At 48.4% G+C, this 22,495-nt stretch overlaps 1 protein-coding gene across 1 annotated transcript in view; it reads left to right on the forward strand.

Moving 5' to 3' along the window:
- Nucleotides 1-11,456, forward strand: part of SYT13 (synaptotagmin 13) — a 47,147-nt gene extending 35,691 nt beyond the window's left edge. The window contains exons 4-6 of the mRNA XM_032283517.1: nt 421-722; nt 5,404-5,533; nt 7,613-11,456. Coding sequence (XP_032139408.1) covers nt 421-722; nt 5,404-5,533; nt 7,613-7,917 — 737 coding nt within the window. The 3' untranslated portion in view covers nt 7,918-11,456. The remainder of the gene's footprint in view (nt 1-420; nt 723-5,403; nt 5,534-7,612) is intronic.
- Nucleotides 11,457-22,495: the final 11,039 nt, after the last annotated feature.

Genomic DNA, 22,495 nt, shown 5'->3' on the forward strand with positions numbered 1-22,495 from the left:
TTCTTCTTCTCTTCTTGTGAAATGTCAGCTACCACTTTCCAAATGATCATTGAAGAGCCAGTTGGGAAAGCACCACGGGTGTAAATTTCTGGGCAAATCCACATTGTGAAGTGTTGAAAACACCAAGGTTCAGAACATAAAGCCACACTCATGAGGTAACAGCCAAGTGATTTACACGCGAAATGGTTATGTCCCTGTTCTCCAGGAAAGAGAATCAGCTTGTGCCGAGGCCAGCCCCCCAGATGATCTATTTCTGTGTGTCTCACCGAAAGGCGATTCCTGGGTGCCCAGGGTGGTCAGCCTTTTAGAAACACAAGGTCATGAACTTGAGCTGGATTCCACAGCCCTAAGCAAGGCCTGCTTCTGTCCCCTCCGCTTGTCCTGGGGAAGTCCCACCTGTGTTGTTCTCCTTCCCTGCAGCTGTGACCAGCAACCATGATGGAGGCTGTGACTGCTACATCCAAGGGAGTGTGGCCAACAGGACCGGCTCTGTGGAGGCCCAGACGGCCCTAAAGAAGAGGCAGCTGCGCACCACCTGGGAGGAGGGCCTGGTGCTCCCTCTGGCGGAGGAGGAGCTCCCCACAGCCACCCTGACGCTGACCTTGAGGATCTGCGACCGCTTCTCCCGCCACAGTGTGGCCGGGGAGCTCCGCCTGGGCCTGGACGGGACGTCTGTGCCTCTGGGGGCTGCCCAGTGGGGTGAGCTGAAAACTTCGGCAAAGGTAGGGTTACCCCTACGTTAGAAAGTCAACCCTGCCTGTGCAGCATGGGATGGCAGAACCGGGTGTCCTCCCAGCTACTCTAGGCCAGGTCTTAGAAAACAAGCCTCAGAGACCTCCCTGGCTCGGAGCTGGAAGAGAGGTTGGAGTCTTGAAGGGGACAGAGGGTTAGAGGAGACCCATGGCCCAGGATCTGGGATCCCTGGTGTCTGCTCCTCATCTTGGCTCTAACTTGCCATGCAAAGACTCTCTGCCATCATGGTAAATGCCACGCTGTGTGTATTATCTTTACTGCTATGAAGTATTGCCCCCATTTCAATCTAGTTATACTCCGTGTGTTCCTACTATTTGCCAGACACTGCAGGGCACTCTACCCTCCCTCCCTTTGTGCAGATGAGCATGAAGGGCAAGGGTGGAGCCCCACCACTCAGGAGTGTACAGACCAGAGGCCAAATTGGCCCACCCAGATGATGATGATGTGTTCCACATTGAGCCATGTAAGAGTGATCTAACCGGTGTGCTCTGATAAAGAGTTCTAGAAGGCCCCGTGTGCTGGGCTCTGAAGGAGCAACCAGGGCTGGGGACAGGCCCAGAGTCCAGTGGTCCACGAAGTCCCCAGCCTCAGGATGATTTCCTCACATCTGCTATTGGGGAGCCACGAGTGGGAAAGAAGGGTCTTCTGAGATGCCACAGCCCTCAAGAAAGGGGACTCTTGGAGAGCAAATCATTGTTCCCCATGGGCTGGGACAGGAGGAGGGTCCAGGAGGGTCAGGGCTCCAAGACAGTATGTAGTTACTTAGGCCCCTGGGTCAAAGTCCCAACCAAGGGCCTGCACTGTGGTGCCTTGAGGGAACCTTCCGAGTGACTGGTCTCCCAACCAGATGGGCAGTGCCAAGCTAATCTAGAGACTGTATAACCTGCATAGCCCCAAATAGGTATTATCAGGCCCTTTCCAGAAAAAGTTTGCCAATCCTCATGCTAGAACAAAAAGAAATATACTGATCAGGGCACCATTTTTTAATGTTCACCATGTATCAGTCGCTATGCTTAGGACCCTACCTGAGGTCTGTCACTCCCCAAATCAACCAAATGAGAGAGACACCATGACGATCCTCCTTACAGATGAGGAAACTGAGGGTCATAGTAGTTCAGGAGTCCACACAGGGTCCCCCAGCCAGGAAACAGCAGACCTCGAGGCTGGGTTGGTCTGACTAAATCCTGCTCTATGTCATTACCTGCCATGCAGGCCACCTGACAAGTAAGAGGTGTGACCAGCAGTCACCTTTCCTAATAGACACAAAAATGGCAAGAGGGAAGAGTACATTTCACTCCCTGCCTGCTCCTCTTTTTGCTGTGATTTCCTCTGTGCTCCATTTCCCCCTCTTTCCCAGGCTCAGAAAATTGATAGAAAAATCACAGCCATTCTCAGATGGAACTCAGCTGTTCCAAAGCCCACTCTCTAATTAGTGTGTGATTTGGGACTTCTGTGGAATCACAGATGGGGATCCTGGGAGAAGGAATCGATACTTAGGGTTATTAAACTAGTAAACTAGCTTTCTCTCGAGATGCAGAGACTCCCCTGCTGGGCTCTGAGACTTGGTACAGCCCCCAAAGGCTGGAAATCCAGCCAATCTAGGCAGAAGTCTCAGGCACCTAGCATGCTTCTCTCACCACTCCCAGAGGAGGAGCCATCACTCACTCATTCATTCATTCTGCAAATACCTTGCCCAGTTTCTACCATGTGCCAGGCACTGTGCCAAGAGCTGGGGACACAGCAACCATAATTAAGATGAAGCCTGACCTTGTAGCTCATCCATCCTAATAATTGTCACAGTTTCTGTAGTTCTTTCTGTTCTGCAAATGTGTACCCACCACTACTTTGACCACTGGCCTGTTTATGACAAATGTGAACAATCTCAGAGGATGGCATGGAGTCAGAAGTAGGCATGACATTCTGGGTATATAGGGCAGGAGAAAGCCAGAAGTCCAGGTCAGGAAGCCCCTCACCACAGCTTGAGAGTGTGGGCTGATTTGAACAAGGTGAGCGAAGCCCTCAGTCAGTGTAGCCCAGATGTTTTTCTTCTCTAGGCCAACATGGGTTGACAGAGGTGCCCACGGTGCCCAGTTTTAACTGGAAGATACTCAGTCAAAAGTGCCAAGCACATCAAGAGGGACCCATAAGGCAACCCACTCCAAGGGCAGCCTTACATGGTTCACTGAGACCCCAGGAGAAAGAGAGGGGCAGGGAAAACCAGGGGAAGGAAAAAGAAAGAAAGGATTTCTTTAGTCCGCAGGTACTTTCAGCAGCAGTGCCCAGGGAGTAGGTGCTGTTGAAATTCTCTGGCCATGGTATAGCTGGCTAGGCTAGTCAGACCTCACTCTATGCAAAAGCGAAGAGCCCTGCAGAGGCCAATAGGTACTGACTCCTCTCACCTGGTCTGCAGGGAGAGAGGACTCATGTCTGATCACCTTGTGGCTGTAGCCCAGGCTATCTGTGGCCCTCTAATAACTGACCGTGAACCAGGAGGCTGGTGCCCATCCCAACTCTGCAGACACCTCTCTGGGTGCCTGGTACAAGTCCCTGGGCCTCAGTTCCTTCACTGCAAAATGAGAGGGTTGGGGAGGGCTGTCCACTGAGAAAGCTGGAAAGCCACAGATTCAGGACTTAGGTTTTGCTATCAGACTAGACCTCCTGTCCAAGGATTTTGGTACTTCCTGCCTACATAACATCTGGCAGTGATGTTCCCTTTCCGAATCTCAGGTGCTTAGCTTAAAATGGGAACAAAATCAGTAGCCCTCTTGGGTTGTTGTCAAGATTATAAATGAGATGTGTTACTCTTTTTTCACAAATATTTATTGTGTGCCCACTGTGTGCCAGATGCTGGGACTGCATAGTGTGAATGGAGGCCACTGTGGAGCTTACGGTCTAGTGGAATGGGCAATGAATTGCATCTAGCACATAGTGTTTAATAAACATTAGCTGCTATCATTCATTTCCTTGCCAAGATCCTCTGTGGCTCTCACATCATTTCCTCATATGGCTAGTCCCTCAAGGCTTGTGGAATCATTGGGGTCATACAGAAATAGAGGTTTAGAAAAGCGAAGTAACTTACCCAAGGTCACACAGGTAGTAAATGGTAGGATTGGAACTCAGACCCAGTTAACCTGGTCTAGAGTCTATGCTCTCAGCATTACTCTTATTCTGGATTATTAATAATGGTTGTTTTGACTATTGTCATTAGAATTGTAATTTATGACCTTTCCAGAGAACTTATTATATGCATTTTTTCACTTCATCCTTTGATATCCATACGCTGCTAATGCTGCCCAATGTTATATATTTAATCACTTCCTGTCTGTCCTCCCCAAGTGACTGCGAGCTCCCTGGAGGCTGACTGTGTTTTGTTCATGGCTTTAATTATGGCATCTGGAATACAGTAGGTGCATTATGTATGCTTGCTGAATGAATGGATCCACAAGAGGCCACAGTGAGCAGAGAAAAACTGATTTTGACCCTTCTGAGTGCCTGGTCCAGGATGGATGAACAGGCATCATCACGTGTGCTGGGTGTGACAGGAGGGGAGGAAGCTTAGGGAGGTATGGTGGCTGTTAGCCAGGACCCCAGCCTGGTGCCAGACCTCACTGAATTACCCTTATTGCACAGCTGGGAAAGCGGGACAAAGCTGGAGGGAAGGGGCACAGGACTGAAAGCTGGGACATCTGGAGGGACAAGCTTCCCGTGCTCTCCACCCACTCCCCCTCCCCACGCTTCATCTTGGCACAGCAGGCCACACGCGTGCCTCTTCCTTGAGATTTCAAGGGAAGGGCATCGACTTTCTGCTCAACAGTGGAGACTTCTGACCTTAGCTGATCCCTGCCCACACATTCCCTTCTCTTTCCTGCCAGGCCTCCCCAGAGCTTGGATTGCAACCAAACACCCACTCCTGGGAGGGGTCTTTTGGTTGTTCTTGCCCTTTGATGGACTTGCTGAAATTCCAAACAAACTCCTGTCAGAACTTCAGGAGAGTTACTCTGAAGCTGCATACAGGGATAAATGTGTTTGTTTGGATGCTTCATCGGGGCATCAGTACCTCCTTTGAGGTGTGGTTATTGCCAGTTGCCTCTGGGCATGATCTACCATCATCTGCCCCAGGCCTTCATTGATGTAATTGGTCACTCTGTTGATGAAGCAACCCCCTGGAGCTGGAAATAATTACCTTTTCAAACAAAGTAGTGAATTACAACTCTCCTACAGCACCAGGAACCTGATGGGTCAATGCAGGAATTCTGAAACTGTTCTCTGAAGCCCTAGAGGACAGAGGTGTCCCAGGAGCTTGGGGGTGGTGGAACGTGAAGAATAATGGGGCATTCTGGCCTCCTACCCCTGCTGCTTCTGAGTAGCATCTCTTTGCTCTGTTTTGTATGTTGGGTTTGAGTACATGGTATGTGAAAAATCACATTTTTGTGGCAAACAAAGAAACTACCATTGAAGCCCATGCTATGTGGAATTCCTCTGTGCCTCGCTCTCTTCTGCAAGGATGGAGACCCCAGCATTGATGGGTAAATGATCTTGAGGATGCCCGTTGGATGCAAGTCCAGCCTGACCCCAGCTTCAGCATTTGTTGATGGGTCAGAAGCCGTCCCCAGGTGAGACTCCCCTCCTGTGTCTCCTCTTCTGTTTCAGGAGCCATCTGCAGGAGCTGGGGAGGTCCTACTATCCATCAGCTACCTCCCGGCTGCCAACCGCCTCCTGGTGGTGCTGATTAAAGCCAAGAACCTCCACTCTAACCAGTCCAAGGAGCTGCTGGGGAAGGGTGAGTGAGATGTGAGAGGACGGCTAAGGCCCCTCCAGCTACCGGGAGTGTGTGCAGAGGGAGGTGGTGCCTAGGAGGACATGGTAACAGGTAAGCAGGTAGGTGGAATATGAGCACATCTGTGGAGTTGTGCTCAGTTGTGTTCTTCACCCTAAGTTCAGAAACAGATTTTCAAGGACACACTCACTTCATTGAGTTCACATCCATTTACTCTTGGGGCAATCCCATATGTTAGGACCCAAGTGTGAGCTGCCTGGGGCTTCCTAACTTGGAGGTCCACTATGAGAATCATCAGGCCTACCCATAGAGCACAAGAAGCCAAGGATCAGACTGTAGCTGTGGAGTGAAGGGCCTAGGTTGTCGGGAAAACTTGGTCCAGCCCTTGTCACCCACACCTGGCTGGACCCACCTCTCAGCCAGGTGTCAGAAAGCCCAGGTTCTTCCCCTCCTGTCTGAACTCATCACCGCTACACTCTCTCCACCCACCCCAGTCTCTTTTCTCAGCCTTTACCAACTGCCACCCCCATACCAGCTGAGTGTGGTTGATGGCAGAAGGTGTGTGGGTACGTGGGATGAGGCCTGAGGCTTCAGGCATCTGTGCCCCAAATACCCAAATAAGCTTTTCTTCAACAACCTAGAAGCCTCAGTTTTTCCTTCTGGATACCCCAGCCCAGGTCCAGTATCTCGGAGACCACAGCAAGTTCTCCTATATAAGCAGGAAAGCATCCTTGGCTAGCCAGATAATACCTGCACTGGAAGCCACGTGCTCCTAGCAAGATATAAATAAATCTCTATTTATAGCAGGGTACAAATAAAGAATTGCCACTGCATTCAGAAATTCGAGCAAAAGACTTGGGGCTAATGAAATCAGAAGAGTTGGTCTTGCTGGCAGGCTCTTGAGTCAAAGGTCAGAGTTCAATGCTTTTATCTCATCCCCTTTAGAGAATTCTTTGCTTCTTGCTCTCTTTTTATAGCTCCTGTCAGGACAATTACAGTAGGACACTTTGTTGCTCAACCATCTCTGCAGAAATAACAAACTAACCTCCCAGGGGTGATAATTACAGCCATAAATACAAAGTAGCAATTATTCTCACATTAACTTCAGAAACCTTGACTAAGTAATCCAGTCCAGGCTTGTGATGTGGCATGAAAGCTCGCCTGGGGACCTGTTTGTGGATTTCCTCAGGGGCAGCTTTCTTAGTGCTGTGCCCTGACTTTGGGGGAACGTGCAGGAACAGGCAGTCTGCCTTCATTCCTCTGCCACATGAAGTTGGGGTCTTCAATTAAACTTTAAAAAGTGCAGATGAGAAGAACTCAACCGATCAGCAGGGGATCTCCTATTTTAATAATAGACAAAAATGTTTAGACCAAGAATGAAGGGGATAAGACTTGAGAGCTGGCTTCATTTTTTTTTTTTTTTTTTTTTGGTCTGAGTTTAAAATTCAGCTGCAGGACCCCTGAGCTATTGTCCTGGACAATAGCTGAAGCATGCATTTTGGGCTCAGGTTGGCCATATTCATTTGATGTGGGGATATGAAGTCATGTAGCAAAGGATGGTTCCCTGGTGGTACTCTAACATGCCCCAATCACAGGCCACCCAGTGGCCAGTCGTATATCTTGGTATTGGCTGTTTCCTACACTTTAGTGTAAGTTCCACACAGGCAAGATCTTTCGCTGTATCCCCACGTCTAGACCAGTGCCTGCCATAGGGTAGGCACTTAATATTTGTTGAATGAATGCATGGCCTAGTGGGGGAGTGGAGAATGATCCCCAACGCAAGGAAGTGAAAGTAGCCTGGATCAGCTCCTAGAGTTACAGATTGTCAGGCAGAATGCTTTCCTGCTCATACAGCAGAGCCTTCTTTGGTCACATAGATTTGGGGCCTGTGCTGGGGTATCCAGAAGGAAAAACGGAGGCTTCTAGGATGTTTGGGTATATGGGGCACAGATGCCCAAACTCTTGAGCTAGAGACATCATCTTTCCAGCACCAGGAGGGAGCATTGTCCTGGGCCCCGCCAGATCCCAGAAACTCACTACTGGTCCTTCTCTCTGTCTCTTTTCTCCCCTGCCCCTCCCCAGATGTCTCTGTCAAGGTGACCTTGAAGCACCAGGCTCGGAAGCTGAAGAAGAAGCAGACGAAACGAGCCAAGCACAAGATCAACCCTGTGTGGAATGAGATGATTATGTTTGAGCTGCCCGACGACCTGCTGCAGGCCTCCAGTGTGGAGCTGGAAGTGCTGGGTCAGGATGAGGCAGGGCAGAGCTGTGCGCTTGGCCACTGCAGCCTGGGCTTGCACACCTCGGGCTCTGAGCGCAGCCACTGGGAGGAGATGCTCAAAAACCCGCGCCGGCAGATTGCCATGTGGCACCAGCTGCATCTGTAACAGCTGCCTGGCCGCCTCCCTTCTTGGACAGCCCTGGCCTGTCCTCTGCAACCTCCTCTCTGTGCCCTTTCCTAATTCTGACACCCAGAAGACAGTAACAGATGTGTTTGCAAGGCCAGGATGCCTCTCTCATCATACTCCTGTTTCTAAGAAATAGCAAGATAGAGCAGGACAGTGTGTGGAAATGGAGTATGTGGGTCACACTGAGGAATGCATTTTGCTCATCTGTGTTATTGAAAGAGATGCTTATCAAATACAGTTCCTATGCCTGTTTTATAGGTGGGGTTAGGCCAGATGCAGAGGAAGCTAAATGTGGGGATCATGGATTCAAAGAAGAATTTGGCTTTTTGAAAAACAAACATTTCAAAAATGATGAAGGAAGTGAAAGTATCCTGGATCAATTCCTAGAGTTGGAGGTTGCCTGGGTGGAGTGAAACCTTAGCCAGCGTTCAATCAACTCACCACGCAGGGCAGCCCCTCAGCAGTTCCCCAACTTTAGCATGTGAAGAGTCACCAGCAGATTCCTGGGCTCACCTGTAGACATTCCTAGTTGGTATTCCTGGTCGAAGCCCAGGAGCCTTTGTTTTTAACAAGCTGATGTAGAGGTTGGAGCACTGCACTTGTAGAAATTCCTTCTACAACATTCCAGACAGTTTTTCGGCCGCAGTCCTTGATGGAGTCCCAAAACCATGGTGCAGCCAGTTCTAATGCTGAACACCTCAACCGTCAGTGTGAAATCTGGGGCCTCCGCTTTTTAAAATTTAATTATTTTAATTCCTAATACCATAATTTGTGCATTTCATTAGGCCCCTGCTCTTGGACTGAATTTTGTGCATCAAGAATGTTATTGTTTTTATCTTAAAGTCAGTTTCTAGTATCCTTGGGGAGACCATTCCTAACAAAATACAGGTGGGATCTCCTGTGAGTGATTGGCTAGGTTCTGATTGCTAGATGTCACGCCCACCAGCATCACCAAAGTGACTCTGAGATAGACCTGTCCCTTTTCAGTATTCCAGTCACTTCAGGAGGAATTTAGTTATTGACTTAGTCTATGATATGAAAGACAGTTTTTAAAAGGAAGTCAGGTCTTTTGCAAATGTGCCTCCTTCTGTCCATTTTCACTTGAATGGGTAAATAACCAGCAGCTAGGGTTTGAATTCCTACCTTGTTACTCTAAACAGATGTCCACACTGTTAATTAAATCTAAATCATTAGCCTTGCTGAGTGGATACAATACTTACCCCTGAACCAGGATTCCTGGGTTCTGTTGTTGACCTTGTCCTTCAGAATCTGATGGCTGCCTGTGTAAGACAGGACTAATGACTAGGAAGCTTACCCCGATGAGTGATATAATAGATGAAATAGTGTTCGAAACCTGTAGGCACTTCCTGGCTAAAAACAAACTCTGAGAAAACAGCAGTTCATTTTTAAGCTAAGTTACTATTTTTCACTTTAATTTGACAGCTGGGAATGTCCAGAAAGTGCCGGAAGCATCCAAGGCATTTCCAGAACCATGGATTCTACCTTTGAACTCCTCTCTACTAATATTAAAACTCTGGGCCTTCAGCTGTCACTCAAATCCCCTGCCCTAAGACAGCATTCCTAGACAGCATGGGTAAGGGCTTCATTCCTTCAACAAGCCAAATCATACTCCTCCTGAGGAGGTTGCCCCTGATGGGCGTCATCTCTTCCTGAGAATCTGAGCAGGGGCCTTATAACCTGTGGTCATTATTTCTCCTTTCTATACAGAAAGAGGAAAGCATTAGAAATAACTTCTACCCATCCTCTGAAAAAAAAAAAAAAAAAAAAAATATCGAATCCCTCTTTAATGGGAAAGTCTTTCGGATAGTTGGAAACCTTCATCACTGAGGTTGACCAGCCCCTGTCCAGTGTTGTTTAGGCAAAGGACCTGTTAGTGCTTTCCCATAACATGTTTCTGAGATCTCTTCACCATATTGGTTTCTTCTCTTTGGTTGGTATGGCTAAAAGAAAACAAAATATTCCCCATAACCTGAAAGCTGACCAGCATTCTCTTCTTGGTAACATCTGCTACTCCGATCTAGAAAATTTGGATTCTAGACTAAAAATCAGAAAACATGGCTCCTTATAAATGCACCTGCCCTATAGTACTACCAGAGGAATTTGAGGTGTGCTGGGCAGGGCTCCTGATCCCAAGGTATCAACTCCACCCATAGTCATTTGATCATGAAGCTTGCTTGCTTTAATTCATTCATTCATTTCTTCTTCTTCTCATTTCTTCTTCTTCTTGTTCTTCTTCTTTCTTTTTTTTTCTCTTTCTTCTTCTTCTCCTCCTTCTCCTTCTTCTTCTTCTTTTTCTTCTTCTCTTCTTCCTCTCTTTCTTCTTTTATCTCAAAGTTTCAGTCTTCCAGAATCCAAATTAAAAGTGGCCCCTGATGGGAGCCAGTTTCCACCACAGAATATCTTGAATGTCAGCTTTGACCTCACTTAGCAGGGATTACAGAAATGAGATACATTTTGAAGGAGAGTTGTCTGTTATGTTCACTGGTGTATTCTAAGTGTCTGGGATAAAGCTGCCTCATGGATGCTCCACATTAATGAATGAAGAGTGGCTGGTGGAGTAGGCAGAAAAAGACACTGCAAATGGCATAAAAATTAAAGTCCTAGCTGAGTTCTCAATGGTAAAGGCATCAGATGTCTTAGCAGTCAGGCTAGAAATTCATGATAGTGAGTATTACTGTTTGCCTAATGACAATTCATAGCTCTCCATGCAAATGTAATTAACAGATGAAGAGAATATAATTGCTCTGTTTTTCCACTAAAACTCCATCTTAGTGAATTTTAAATTACCCAGAGATGTCAGACTGCCAAATCAAAATATTTCAGTAGTCTTTGCATCAGCTTACCTTGTACCAGCAACATTTCCAATTTACTATCAAATTAGAGTAATTCAGCCTGTGTGAAAGCATCTCATCATTTTTGAAAGGAACGCCTTGTGCTATGCTAGGGAGCATTTCTAAAAAGGGTGTGAGGCAGAGGTAAAAATGAGGTGAGAGACCATTTCAGAATGGGCTGTTGCCCAAAAGGTGATCTGGGTTTTTCATTAGAGATTTCTATGGGGATAGAAAATTAGGAGTCCACCCTCATTAATCTGTGACTCCACCTTTTGCATCAAATCAGTCTCTATTTGTTGAGCATTTACTGATCAAGACCTTGCTTACATCTGTCTATTTGGATTTGAGATATAACTTTTTGTGTGGGTTGAATGGCAAGTCACCCCCAACAAAGCTGGGCACAGAGAGTCAGCTAGGAGGCCAGTTCTTCAGGGTCAATTTCTCTTGGATGTAAAGGAGTCCTGGGTGAAAGGTGGCTGTAGCCTAAACCAACTAGTCCTTGTGATTTGTTTCTGCCCTCTGTGTTTCCTGTTGTCAAATGCTAAGTGTGTGTTTTGCAGTCATGAACTGAAGCACAAAAAGACGCATGAGACATTGTAGTCATATGTCTGGTGTCACACTTTGGAGCAAAAACCTTGCAGTGGTAAATAAAAAATTTCCAACAGGGTCAGCTGCCTGGTGTTTTCTTCCCCCTCCCCCCACTTTTACCTAATATTTTGGAATATAGAATGCAGAAGAAACCATCTGATAAGCACATATGAACCACTTCCATGTTTAATAGAACTTGACAACTACAATTGAAGTGCCCTCAATTGAAGCCCTTTACTCAGAGGACCATGACCTTAGATTTGGGGTTTATCATCCCAAGCATTCCTTCATACTTTTACTACATGTCTGTGTAAACCTTGAGTGTTTTTAAACTTCATTTAAATTGTTTCACACTGCTTTTGCTCAGCATTAAAAATTTCAGCTTCATCTGTCCAGACACATGCAGCTTTAGTTTATTTCTTTTTTACTGATGTATGCTATTTCATTGTGTGGATATGCCACAGTCCCATGTGGTTAATGTATATCTACATGCTTCCTCCTTCCTTCCTTCCTTCCTTCCTTCCTTCCTTCGACTGTTACAAGAAATGTTGCTATGACATCCCTCTGCATGTCTCCCTGTGCACTTGTGCAAGTTTCTCTAAGATATATACCTAGGAGTGAGTGGAATTCACTCATAGAGTGAGTCATGGAGCACTCTGCTTGTGAATGTGCATGTGTGTGTACCTTGGTGGCCTTGCTTGAGTACTGAATCAAAGAGGCCATATATAATTAAGAATGCCAAAGTTGGGTGAGGTTTTTCAAGGATTTGGCTTCATTCTTGGGGAGAAAAATTAGGTGGAAACTAGTAACTTTTCTTTCTTTAACATTCTCCAAAGAAATACGCCATCAATGGAAGGCTCTTACAGCAGCCAGAGGTACTGATGAACTCCTGGTGGCAAGGAGGGACAAGGGGACTCCTGGAGTCCTGGCATCCTAAGTTTTCCTCGTGACCACTGCAACCCTGACCTATGGAGGAAGAGGCATTAAGCAAGGGGCAGGGCCTGAATTTTAAAGCCAGTAGAAAATTAGCCAGATCACACAATAAAAATAGAAGGTTCTTAAGTGGGATAAAACAATCTATAAAGAAAGCCATGCGGTGTCTTTGCTTCCCAAGTCTGCATATAATTCCTTATTTCATATTATGCATATACATACATTCTATTTTATTGGCAACAAGCATTTTAATTTTCATAATAAAATAGGATGAGTGAGCTTTATTCCACATAGCTAAACATTACACAGACTATGTTTCACAGGTAACTATGAATATGGCCAACCTGAGCCCAAAATGCATACTTCAGAATCTGGATTAATATAAAAGAGAAATGGAAGGGGGAAGCAGAGTTCATGAATCACTTTACACAAGGGCTGTCCATTGAAGTGCCTCAAATAGCAAGCCCTGTTCCTGTGTATAAAACTGAGTCATGTCTAGAGCACTGATTTAGGAGCTGGGAATCTGTGACCTGGCTTGGCTTTGTGACTGGCCACCCACCTTCATGGCCCTGGGCAAGTCACTCACCTCTGGGCCTCAGATTCCACAACTGTAAAATGAATTTGGACCAAATGATCACCAAGGCTCCTTCCAGCTTTAATATTTTGTGATTCTGTGACCTAGACTGTCAACAGCTTTCTTTTGCAACAGCTTTCTTTTCTTTTCTTTCTCTTTCTGCCTTTCTCTCTTTCTCAACAGCTTTCTTTTCTTTTCTCTTTCTTCCTTTCTTTCTTTTCTTTCTTTCTTCCTTCTCCCTTCCTTCCTTTTCTTTCTTTCCTCCTCCTCCTCCTCCTCCTCTTCCTCCTCCTCCTCCTCCTTCCTTTCTCCCTCTCCCTCTCCCTCTCCCTCTTCCTCTCCCTCTCTCTTCCTTTCCAAGGTCTGGCTCTATTGCCCAGGCCAGAGTACAGGGATACAATCTAGGCTCACTGCAACCTTGACCTCCCAGGCTCAAGCAATCCTCCCATCTTAGCCTCTTTAGTAGCTGGGGCCACAGACACATGCCACCACCCCAGGCTAATTTTTGTATTTTTTGTAGCGATGGGATTTCACTACAATTTGCCCAGGCTGATCTCAAACTCCTGGTCTCAGGCAATCCGCTCACCTTGCTCTCCCAAAGTACTGGGATTACGGGGGTAAGTCATCACACCCAGCCAACAACTTACTTTTTACACATACCTTTAGCTTCCTATCTTGTGCATAAAACAAATTAAACCCACATACATGTGTACCTTCCCCCCCCCATGCCTGCCTGGCAATGCCCCTGGCATCTCCTGACAGTCCCTCCTGACTGCCTGCAATGGCACCTGAGGCTTCAAGTCAGCCTCTTCTCATTTGCTTAATTGCTAATGGGGCTGGTGGTAATTTTCCATCCGAGAGTTTCAATTGGAAGTATTACCATTTCAGGAGCTCTGAACTCTAGCATCTGTTCTATCTCCGTCTGGAGGCAGACGCCCGGCAAGGATAAAGCCACAGGACATGGTTGTGGATGGATCTGGGGAGCTGGGCATTTTCTTAGTGCAAGTGTTGGAGAACTGTCCCCTTGCTCCCCTTCCTCATCTCCCGCAGGTGAGCCACCAACACATGGCCCTTGGCAGGGACCCCAGCAGCTTCCCCAAGCCAGAGAAGGAGACCCCTACCTGGGAGGATGGAAGGAAGGAAGCCAGACTTTCTCCCAGGTAGGTGCCTACATCTCTAGAAGCCAGACATCACCATGGAAACTGAGCTACTCGTGGCCACTGTGTGATCTGGACCCTGTGCTGGCTCATCCCAGCCAGGTTTGGTCTGTCAGTACAGCCTATCTATGTGAGGGCATAGTCCCCCAGCTCAGTTTCCCAGTACCCTTTCTTGGTGTTTCAGGATAGCCTGTTGGCAAGTGAGTGATGGCAGAAATCTTGCTTCTGAAACCCAGGGATTCCAACCAGGGACAAGCAAGGAGGAAACTGCTTTTCCAGCCAGAACAAACAGAATCTCCCTGCAGTCCCTCTCTCCTTGAGGGCCAGGTGAGATGAACTGCTGGAAGCAGAACAAGGTGCCCTGAGGATTCCTTTGAGAAGGGAATGGTGATTCCCATTTAGGTAGAGGCATCCACGCCAGTTGTGAAGGTGCAGGTGTAGGTGGCTCTGTACTAAGAGTCACCCAGGGCAGCCCAAGGGATTCTGAGTAAAAGAGGATGGCAGCAGGAACCTCAACACTTCCTAGCATCTCATTCGCCCTGATCTTAGAGGTTGCAATGAGGGTAATAAGGATAATCAGCACCTAGTAAACCATGGCTCTGGGCTAAGAGCTGAAGAGATAGACTAGCATAAGTGACTCATCCATGGTCCAATAGGTTGAAAGAGGCAGAGGATTTGAATCTGGGACTTTCTAACCCTAAAAGGTCCAGGCTCTGGAGTACAGCCAGTAGCTCAGGGTCTTTATTGGAAGGTCACTTACATGCATAGGCAGTAGCTTAAAAATGCTATCTGGAACCGTGAACCCTGATAGTTACCAAGCTGGAAGGAGCTGGAAAAGTTCTCTTTCATAGTGGAAGTAGAAGACACCTGGCTGGATTGGGTAGAATATTGCGCAAGGGGGAAGAGCAAGTTGGAATGGAGAGGAACCCAAGTGAGTACCATGGGAACAACCTCCAGCTTTGTGGCATAGGGGCTGGGTCAAGGTTAGATGTAACCAGAGGTCAGGCGCAGGGTCCTTCTGATCAAGGAAGGAAACCAAGATAGAGACAGGCAACACAGAAGAACCTAGGACCTCAGCTGTAACCAATACAGCATTGCAGGAGTTGCACTTCTATCAGGAGTGGCTTAAATTCATTCATCCCTTGAATACCCACTGATTAACTGCCCACTATGTAGCTTTTCCCTTGTAGGCATTACAATATGGAAGGGGGAGACGGATATAAAACAATTTCTCATTCTCTCTCTCTCTCTCTCTCTCTCTCTCTCTCTCTCTCACACACACACACACACACACACACACACACACACACAGAGTTAGTCATTTTTAGAGAGGGTGGTCAGGAAAGATCCCCTTTGAGGCTGCATCTTAGTCAAGACCTAAAAGAAGAGAAGAGTTCAGCCATGCAACCATCTGGGGAGAGCTATCTCAGGCAGAAGGTTCATGGCATCAGAGATCCCAAGGTAGAAAAGAGCTTAGTGAGCTGAAGGCAGTGTGGCTGCAGCCCAATGCAGGGGCGGACAGCATGAGGCTGGGAGGTAGGCAGGGCTGCACCGTGCAGGATGGATGGGTCATAATTAGGAGTTTGGATTGAATTCTAAGGGCAATGGGAAATCGGTGGAGGGTGTTAGGCAGAGAAGATGTCGTGACCGGATCTATGTTTTAAAAGGTCATTCTAGAAATTGTTGCATGGTAGCCTTTCAGGTTTTCAGGTGGCTGGTCATTCTTCTGTGTCCTCTCTTGGTTGAATTTAACTTGCCCTTGAATTCCGGGGAAGGAGGGACAGGAGAAGCTGAGGAGAGGAGGGAGGAAGGGAGTGGAATAGACTTCACCCTCTTATCACTTTCTCCAAGCCCCACTTTGGGAAAACCAACTTCAGGGTGAAGTGCAAATGGGGAATCTTTCCTCCCCTTGCTTCCTGGTGATAAAATCATTAACATACTCCAGATACTGCTGCAAAGGTACATCAAATCTGAGCAGCCCTGCATGGGGGTGGGGCTGAGCCTGGTTCACCTGCCCTGGTTGGGTGTGGACAGTTGTGTCTCTCTGCTCCTCCTTTCCTTCCACCTCATCTGCAAAAAAGAAAACTAGACCATTCCATGGGTTCTGTAGAGTGGCTTTCACAACAGGAAGCCTCTGAGTGATCAGCCAGGGGAAGGAAGCCTTCAAGGGCTGGGAGGAAAATGGCAGAAAACAGAGGTTAAGAAAAAGGAACAAAGAAGGCCCCTAAAAGGAAGACAAATGGGCAGGGCAGGGAAACCAGGAGTAGGAGGACTGAGCAGCTCAGGAGGAAACAATAAAAACATATTATGCATCTTCACCGGATTTATGCTCATCTTTATAAAACGACGTGGGCAAAGCATCACTCATCACCCCATACCAGTATCAATGACAAGCCATTGAGGAAAGACCCTTCTCCGACGACTAGTCTGCAAGTAGAGAAGCATGCAAGGCAGTTTGAGGGAGAAGGAGAACAACAGTTGATCTGCAACAGCCGTGTGTGCTGGCTCCAAGATTTTCCTGTGGGATGAATACATATGGGGGCAGAGAGATTTATTTTAAACGGTTTCGGTCACACCTCTTTTGGCCTGCCTGGTGGGCGAGGGACGTAGGTTACTTGCTGGAAGGAGACTCTAATGGGGGAATGAGGAGAGCAGCAAGAAGGGGCTAGAGGCCTCTTCTAGTCCCTTCCAACCTGGCAGCAGGCAGGCTCCTATCCTGACACCCGAGCCCTTGCAATGGGGTCCATTATGTCAACCAGAGCACAGGCCGGGGATAGAGGCAAGAGGCAGCAATTCGACTGTGGTGAGTAAATTTAAATGCTTTTATTAACAATCTTCTTACATTACAAGGATAATATGACAAAAGGAAAGTTTCTGCGTACATATTATGATAAACCAACATAGCTCTATTTGTATCCAGTGTTCTAGGTCCCGTCACACAGGTACTATAAAGCGTAGTCTGCAAAATAACAACATCAAGAGGTTTTTTTTTTTTTTAAGAAAGAAAGTATTAACATATTAATACGTATGTGATAATAGACTCCTAGGTATTTCCCCCCACCCCCACTTATTTTTCCTTTGTGATTGACATGAAAATGGTTCAGCAGCGTGGGACTGGAGAGGAGAGAGACGGGGGCTGAAATAGACGGAATCAGACTGCTGGTTCTTCCGGAGAGACAAAAGTGAAGACTGAAGGATGCCCGAGGGCAGCCTGGACTTTGTCTTTTGGTGAGCAGTATTGTGACCGCTGTCCCCCTCTGAACAGAGGGCTCGGTCCCTTGGTGCCCCTGGCCTGCTCTCTCTCTGAGGTACAGTGCATTGTGGGATTGCTACCTGGGGATGCCCATCCCCTGGCCGTGGGTCTGGTCCACTGCAGTGGGAAGAAGCCTCGGCCCGGCCTGGTCTCTCTTGAGCCAGGTACTGGAGGGTGTCCTGAGACCCAATTGGCAGCTAGCTGTGGTTCAAAGAGATGGGCATTGGCAGAACAGACCCACCCTGGGCTGCGGGTGGAAGGGTGGGCCTGCTGGAGACTGAGGTACTTGTAGGATGGTAGGGAAGAGCAAGAGAGGGGCAGAGGAGGCTCAGGATGGGAGCAAGTGCCCCTGTGGACCCCAAAAGCGGAAGGCTGGTCTGGAGAGAGGGAGCATGCAGCTGCCCTCAAGCTCCCTCATCTGGTGCCTGGTCAGGTCCTCTCTCCTATCTCCAGGAGGAAAAAACACAAGAGAGAGGAGACTGGAAGCAAATGGGCTTCTGGGTCCCATCAGGGCTGCACAAGAACTCCGCCATGCTGCCAGCTTGCACCAGTGTGCGGCCCTCGCCCCGTGACAACCAGACATCCCTGCCCGGCCCGGGCTGGGAGCGGGTAATAAACCCAGGGAGGCACCCTCCCCAGTGAAAATGGGTGGGCTTAGGGCATCCCGGCTCAGCCTCTGCCTCAAGTCACAGAATGCGAACAGTGTATGTGAACTAAACCTGCTTGTTACGGCGTGAGTGGGGTGGAGGCCACAGGGCCTCTGTGAGGGGGGGGAACAGCGTTGTCCTGAGTACAGCCAGCAAGCTGCTGTGTGGAGTGGGCTGGGCCAGAGCCCTGCTTCTGGACTGGAGTTGCCATTTGAATTTATGAGTGTGCAGAAATGCCTCTCCCACCATTTCCTGCTAGCTGATGGCCCCTACCCTGGCCAGAAAGCCTCTGGATGGTGGGCAGCAGTGCCCGCGTCCTCACCCACTGACAGTGGCTGAGCAGGGCAGGCGAGGGAGGCCAGGACGGCTGCACTTCAGGGGCTCAGCCACTAAGGGCAGCAGAAGCATCTAAGAGGGCAGGGGCGGTATCTTTCCTGGACCAGCTCTTGATCCACTTTGCACCTTTTCTATTGTTACCGACGCTGCTCAGTCCTGGTGTGGGAGGGTATTGGAGGAGTTTGTGCAGTGGTTCCTCCACCAGGGGTCAGAGACCATGTCCTACTGCCAAGCAGCAGTGACTGCCTAAGCGTAGGCTGTGGGGGTGGGGAGAGGTAGGGGGCACCTCAGCTGGAGCTCAGGGGTATCTCCTTCCAACCTCAGACCAAGCCGGTGGAAAAGGAGAGAAAGTGCATGGAGCCAGCTGGGACCCAGCCACTCTCCTCTCCAACACTCCGGGTAGGAGGCCCCCTCGCCAGCCAATCCTGCCTGCTGGCCTTCCCCGGCTCCCTCTCCAAAGGTCCTGCTCCCCACTCCCTTGGCACAACACAGCGCCAGGCTTCCCACTGCTCTCCCAGCTCTATAGACTCTGTTTTTATATCTATTTAAAACATAGAAATGTATAAATATATAGGATATTATTTATAGATATATAGACGTGATTTACTCTTCTTACTCTGTGTGTATACGTACTGTATATGTCCATATATACAACATATATGCTGTAGCATCTGTATTCTACACTGCACATACCCCTGCTTCCATGCACTCTCTCCTAGGGAGACTGGATTGCATAGGTATTTCCAGGGCGATACCACTTGAGGGGGTGGGGGGGAGTGCCAAATGGAAGTGGAGGGGCGTACCATTTTCCTCCCAAAAGGGCACTTTTTCTCCCTCTGGCTAACATGCAAAGATCGCCTCGAAGGGTCCTTAAAAATATCACAGCACCATCCATTCAGCTCAAGCACCCTGACCAACAGACAGCAAGAGAAGGGCCCCTGTCAAGTGGAAGACAGGCTTCCCTCCAAGCCGGAGAAGGGCTGTGCCAGTCTCTTGAGTCCTCCTGAGGACTGAGGAGGAGGCCAGACTAGAACCCATGACACAGCACCACCTCCCCACATGACTGGTGTCTGGAATGGGTGCTCCAAGCTCCGTTGCCATCTGAAAACCCCTTTCTTGTCTGAGGAGGCCTGGCCTGCCTGTTTCAGCTGTTCCAGCCTGGCCTGGCTACATCTGCCCCTTGAAGCAGGAAGGGGGCACAAGTCCAGTGCCTTCTGCCAAAGTTGTATGTACGGGCCAAGAAAAAGCACGAATTCTACTTGGAAATCAACCCAGACTGAAAGCCAAAAGCAGATCTCGGTGTAGAACTCCCGTTCCTAGAGTGGGTAGAAGGAAAAATGAGGGGGATCCAGAAGAGGGAGGTTATATTTCAACCCCTCAGGCCGCCTCCTGGGTCCCATCAGGCTCCAGGTGAGCAGGTGGCATGGCACCAGCCCCTCAGCGCAGGCTGGGCCAGGGCTCTGGGCCCACGGCAGGCTCTCAGCCATCCTCTCCAGCCTTCTGCATGCTTTCCCCTGTTTTCTCTCTTTTGGCACCACCTCCAAACGAATGGAAAATATTTAAACATTACTTTAAGTAATTACAAGGTCCTTTTCCCAAATTAAAGGGTTGGCATAAGCAACTCAAAGGGAGGGGATTCAGCAAAACAACTCAACTTGGAAACGTGGCAGGGGCTAAGGTCAGGGACCCCCAAGTGCCATGGATTCCGGGGTCCAGCACTGAACCTGGCCATCCAGGGTCCCGGAGCTTTAGCCTGCTCAGTCCCAAGTGAGGATGGGGAAATGAGGACGTGCCCCGCATCACAAGGAGTCATAGGCCAGTCATTTAAAAAATTAAATAAGGCTGCTGTTTCTGATGCCTGGACTCATATTCAACCAGGCAGGGGATTCTGACATGGCAAGAGTCACAGACGTGGCTGGGCTGTAGATGGCAATGGATCTTTCGTTTTGTCCTCCATGAAGGAAAAGCAGACCATGTTACTCATAAAGGCCCCAGCTCCCAGGCTCTGCCAGGTGTCTCCCTGGCACAATTGGCCACAAACCTGGGCCTAGAGGTTAATCTCACTTCCCACCATCTCCACGAGCCAAAGAAAGTCACTAATCAGCCAGCCCCATTATGCCAAGTCTCGGCCCCAGAGACGCATTTCATTCTAAGCCCGTAGTCATCACTCCTAAGCCTTAAAGGGCTCTGTCTTGTTTGAAGTTACCACATATGAGATGCACCAATTCCTCTCCATAGTTCTGTATACCCATCAAGGGGAGACTAGGTTAGCCAAGCATAGGGGTCCCTGGGCTAGACCCTGAGTGTCCTATCAATCTAAGTCCTTCTCAAGCAAGCAGGAGAGTGAGCAATGCCTACGACAGAAATCACAGGTAATCACATGCAGAGTTCACAGGACAGATGCACTGGGCCTCCCAGGGAGCATCCAAGCTGAGAAGAGACCCCACGTAAATTGCAGTGGTGTATCACCCAAGTTATTCCCTGTCCCATGGCCATGTGGCCTACAGAGTGTCTGCCATAGCCCTGGCATGGCTAAATTCAGCAGAAGCCACAAGCACCCAGAGTTTTAGGGGTGTCCTAACCTAACTTTAAGACCATCTAAGAGCTTAGCTTTTCCAAGGTCTGGTGGCCAGCGCAGGAGGTGACCCCTGCAGCCACGTGCTGCGCATAGCAGCTCATTCTGCTAGGCCAGAGGTGGGTCACCTGTTCCTAGCTTTCTCAGGAGCTACAGGGTAGGCACTGGCACTGCCCCATAAGCTTGTCCCCATCCAGCTGAAGATTTTAGCTGATTTTGACCATGATCTCTTGAGAGGAAAAAGTCCAGCCCCGACTGACTAGGTGCTCAGGCAGACACTGGTTCTCTCTTCCTGGTTTTCAAATGAATAGGGGTCTTAGTCTGCTCCTCCCTACCCATTGCCCAAGGTAAGGTGTAAGCCAACTAGTGGCTGGAAGAAAGGATCTCAACCTACTGTTTCTGTCCTCACCAAGCCCTGTCTTGCCAGCCATCTCTGCCCTCAACCCTTCTTAGTCTCTGCAATGTTTAGTGATGACACAGCAGTTTGCGTGTGCGAGGGGAGAGGAAGTCCCGAGGCTGGGGCTGGGCCAGGTGGGACCTGGGGCTTTGTAACAGCTCCCACTTGACCACAGTTAGTTTTAGACCCTGATGAGAGGAGCGGATGGAGGGAGATAGCAGTTCAAAGTGGGAAGTGGAACAGGGCCGGAAATCTCAAAGCTTCAGAAAGGGGCTTTCAGCCTTTCCTTGCTAGTTCCTGCTAACTGTTTTCTTGCTCGGAGGAGGGTGGGGAAGTATCTGTGCAACTGGGGTGGGAGGTGGGTTGGATGTCACCAGGCAGGGGTGCATTGATTTGTTGAAGAAGGCAGCATATGAGGCCTGGCAGTGGGACAGTTGGAGGAACCCAGTTTTTTGTTTTTTAACATGCTACATCACTGTTAAAAACAAACAAAAATGTTTCAAAAATAATATATAATATATATATATATAATATATTTATATAATGAAAAGCTATTGACTAGCAGCAATGATTCTAAAGTTACCTTAGCACCAAGACCATGGGGGTGAAGGGGAAGGGAGTGGTGGGGGATGGAGGGACTGGCAGGACCAGGAAGGGGCTATAACATGTTCAGTGTTGATGACGTTTCCACTATGGTTCTCAACGGCGGCATGAGGCCTCAGAGACAAGATCAACCAAGAAGGAAGGAAGCCACCGCAGTTTTATAATGTCTGAACCAAGCAGGCTGGAGACATTGGGGCCTTGCCTGCGGCCAGATCACACCAACCAAGAGGTGAAGCTCTCAGCAGAACTGACCACATGTATAGAATTCAGATCTTCCTCCCTCCCCCCAAAATGACCTGCATCCACATGATAAGATCTCTGCATACAAACGATGCATAAATCAGATGTAGAAACATGAACAGAAGTTTTTAACAGCTCACGCACATTTTTTAAAACTCCCTTGCGAGGTATACCGGTAGTTAAATGAATGAAAGAGCATTGATCAGACTCCTCTAGATTAAACCACTGCTTGCCCCAGGGAGTAGGCAAGTGGCTATTTCTAAAGCTTATATTGTATATTGTGATTGTGTGTGTGTGTATGTGTGTGTGTGTGTGTAGGCTGATGCCTTGAGAGTCCTCTCTTCTTTTCTCCTTTTCTTTAGGACATCTCTACCCTGGTCAAAAAAGGAAGATTTATAGGCA

This window comes from Sapajus apella, unplaced genomic scaffold (assembly GCF_009761245.1).
Source record: "Sapajus apella isolate SASKATOON/1434 unplaced genomic scaffold, GSC_monkey_1.0 scaffold14, whole genome shotgun sequence".
Lineage (NCBI taxonomy): Eukaryota > Metazoa > Chordata > Mammalia > Primates > Cebidae > Sapajus > Sapajus apella.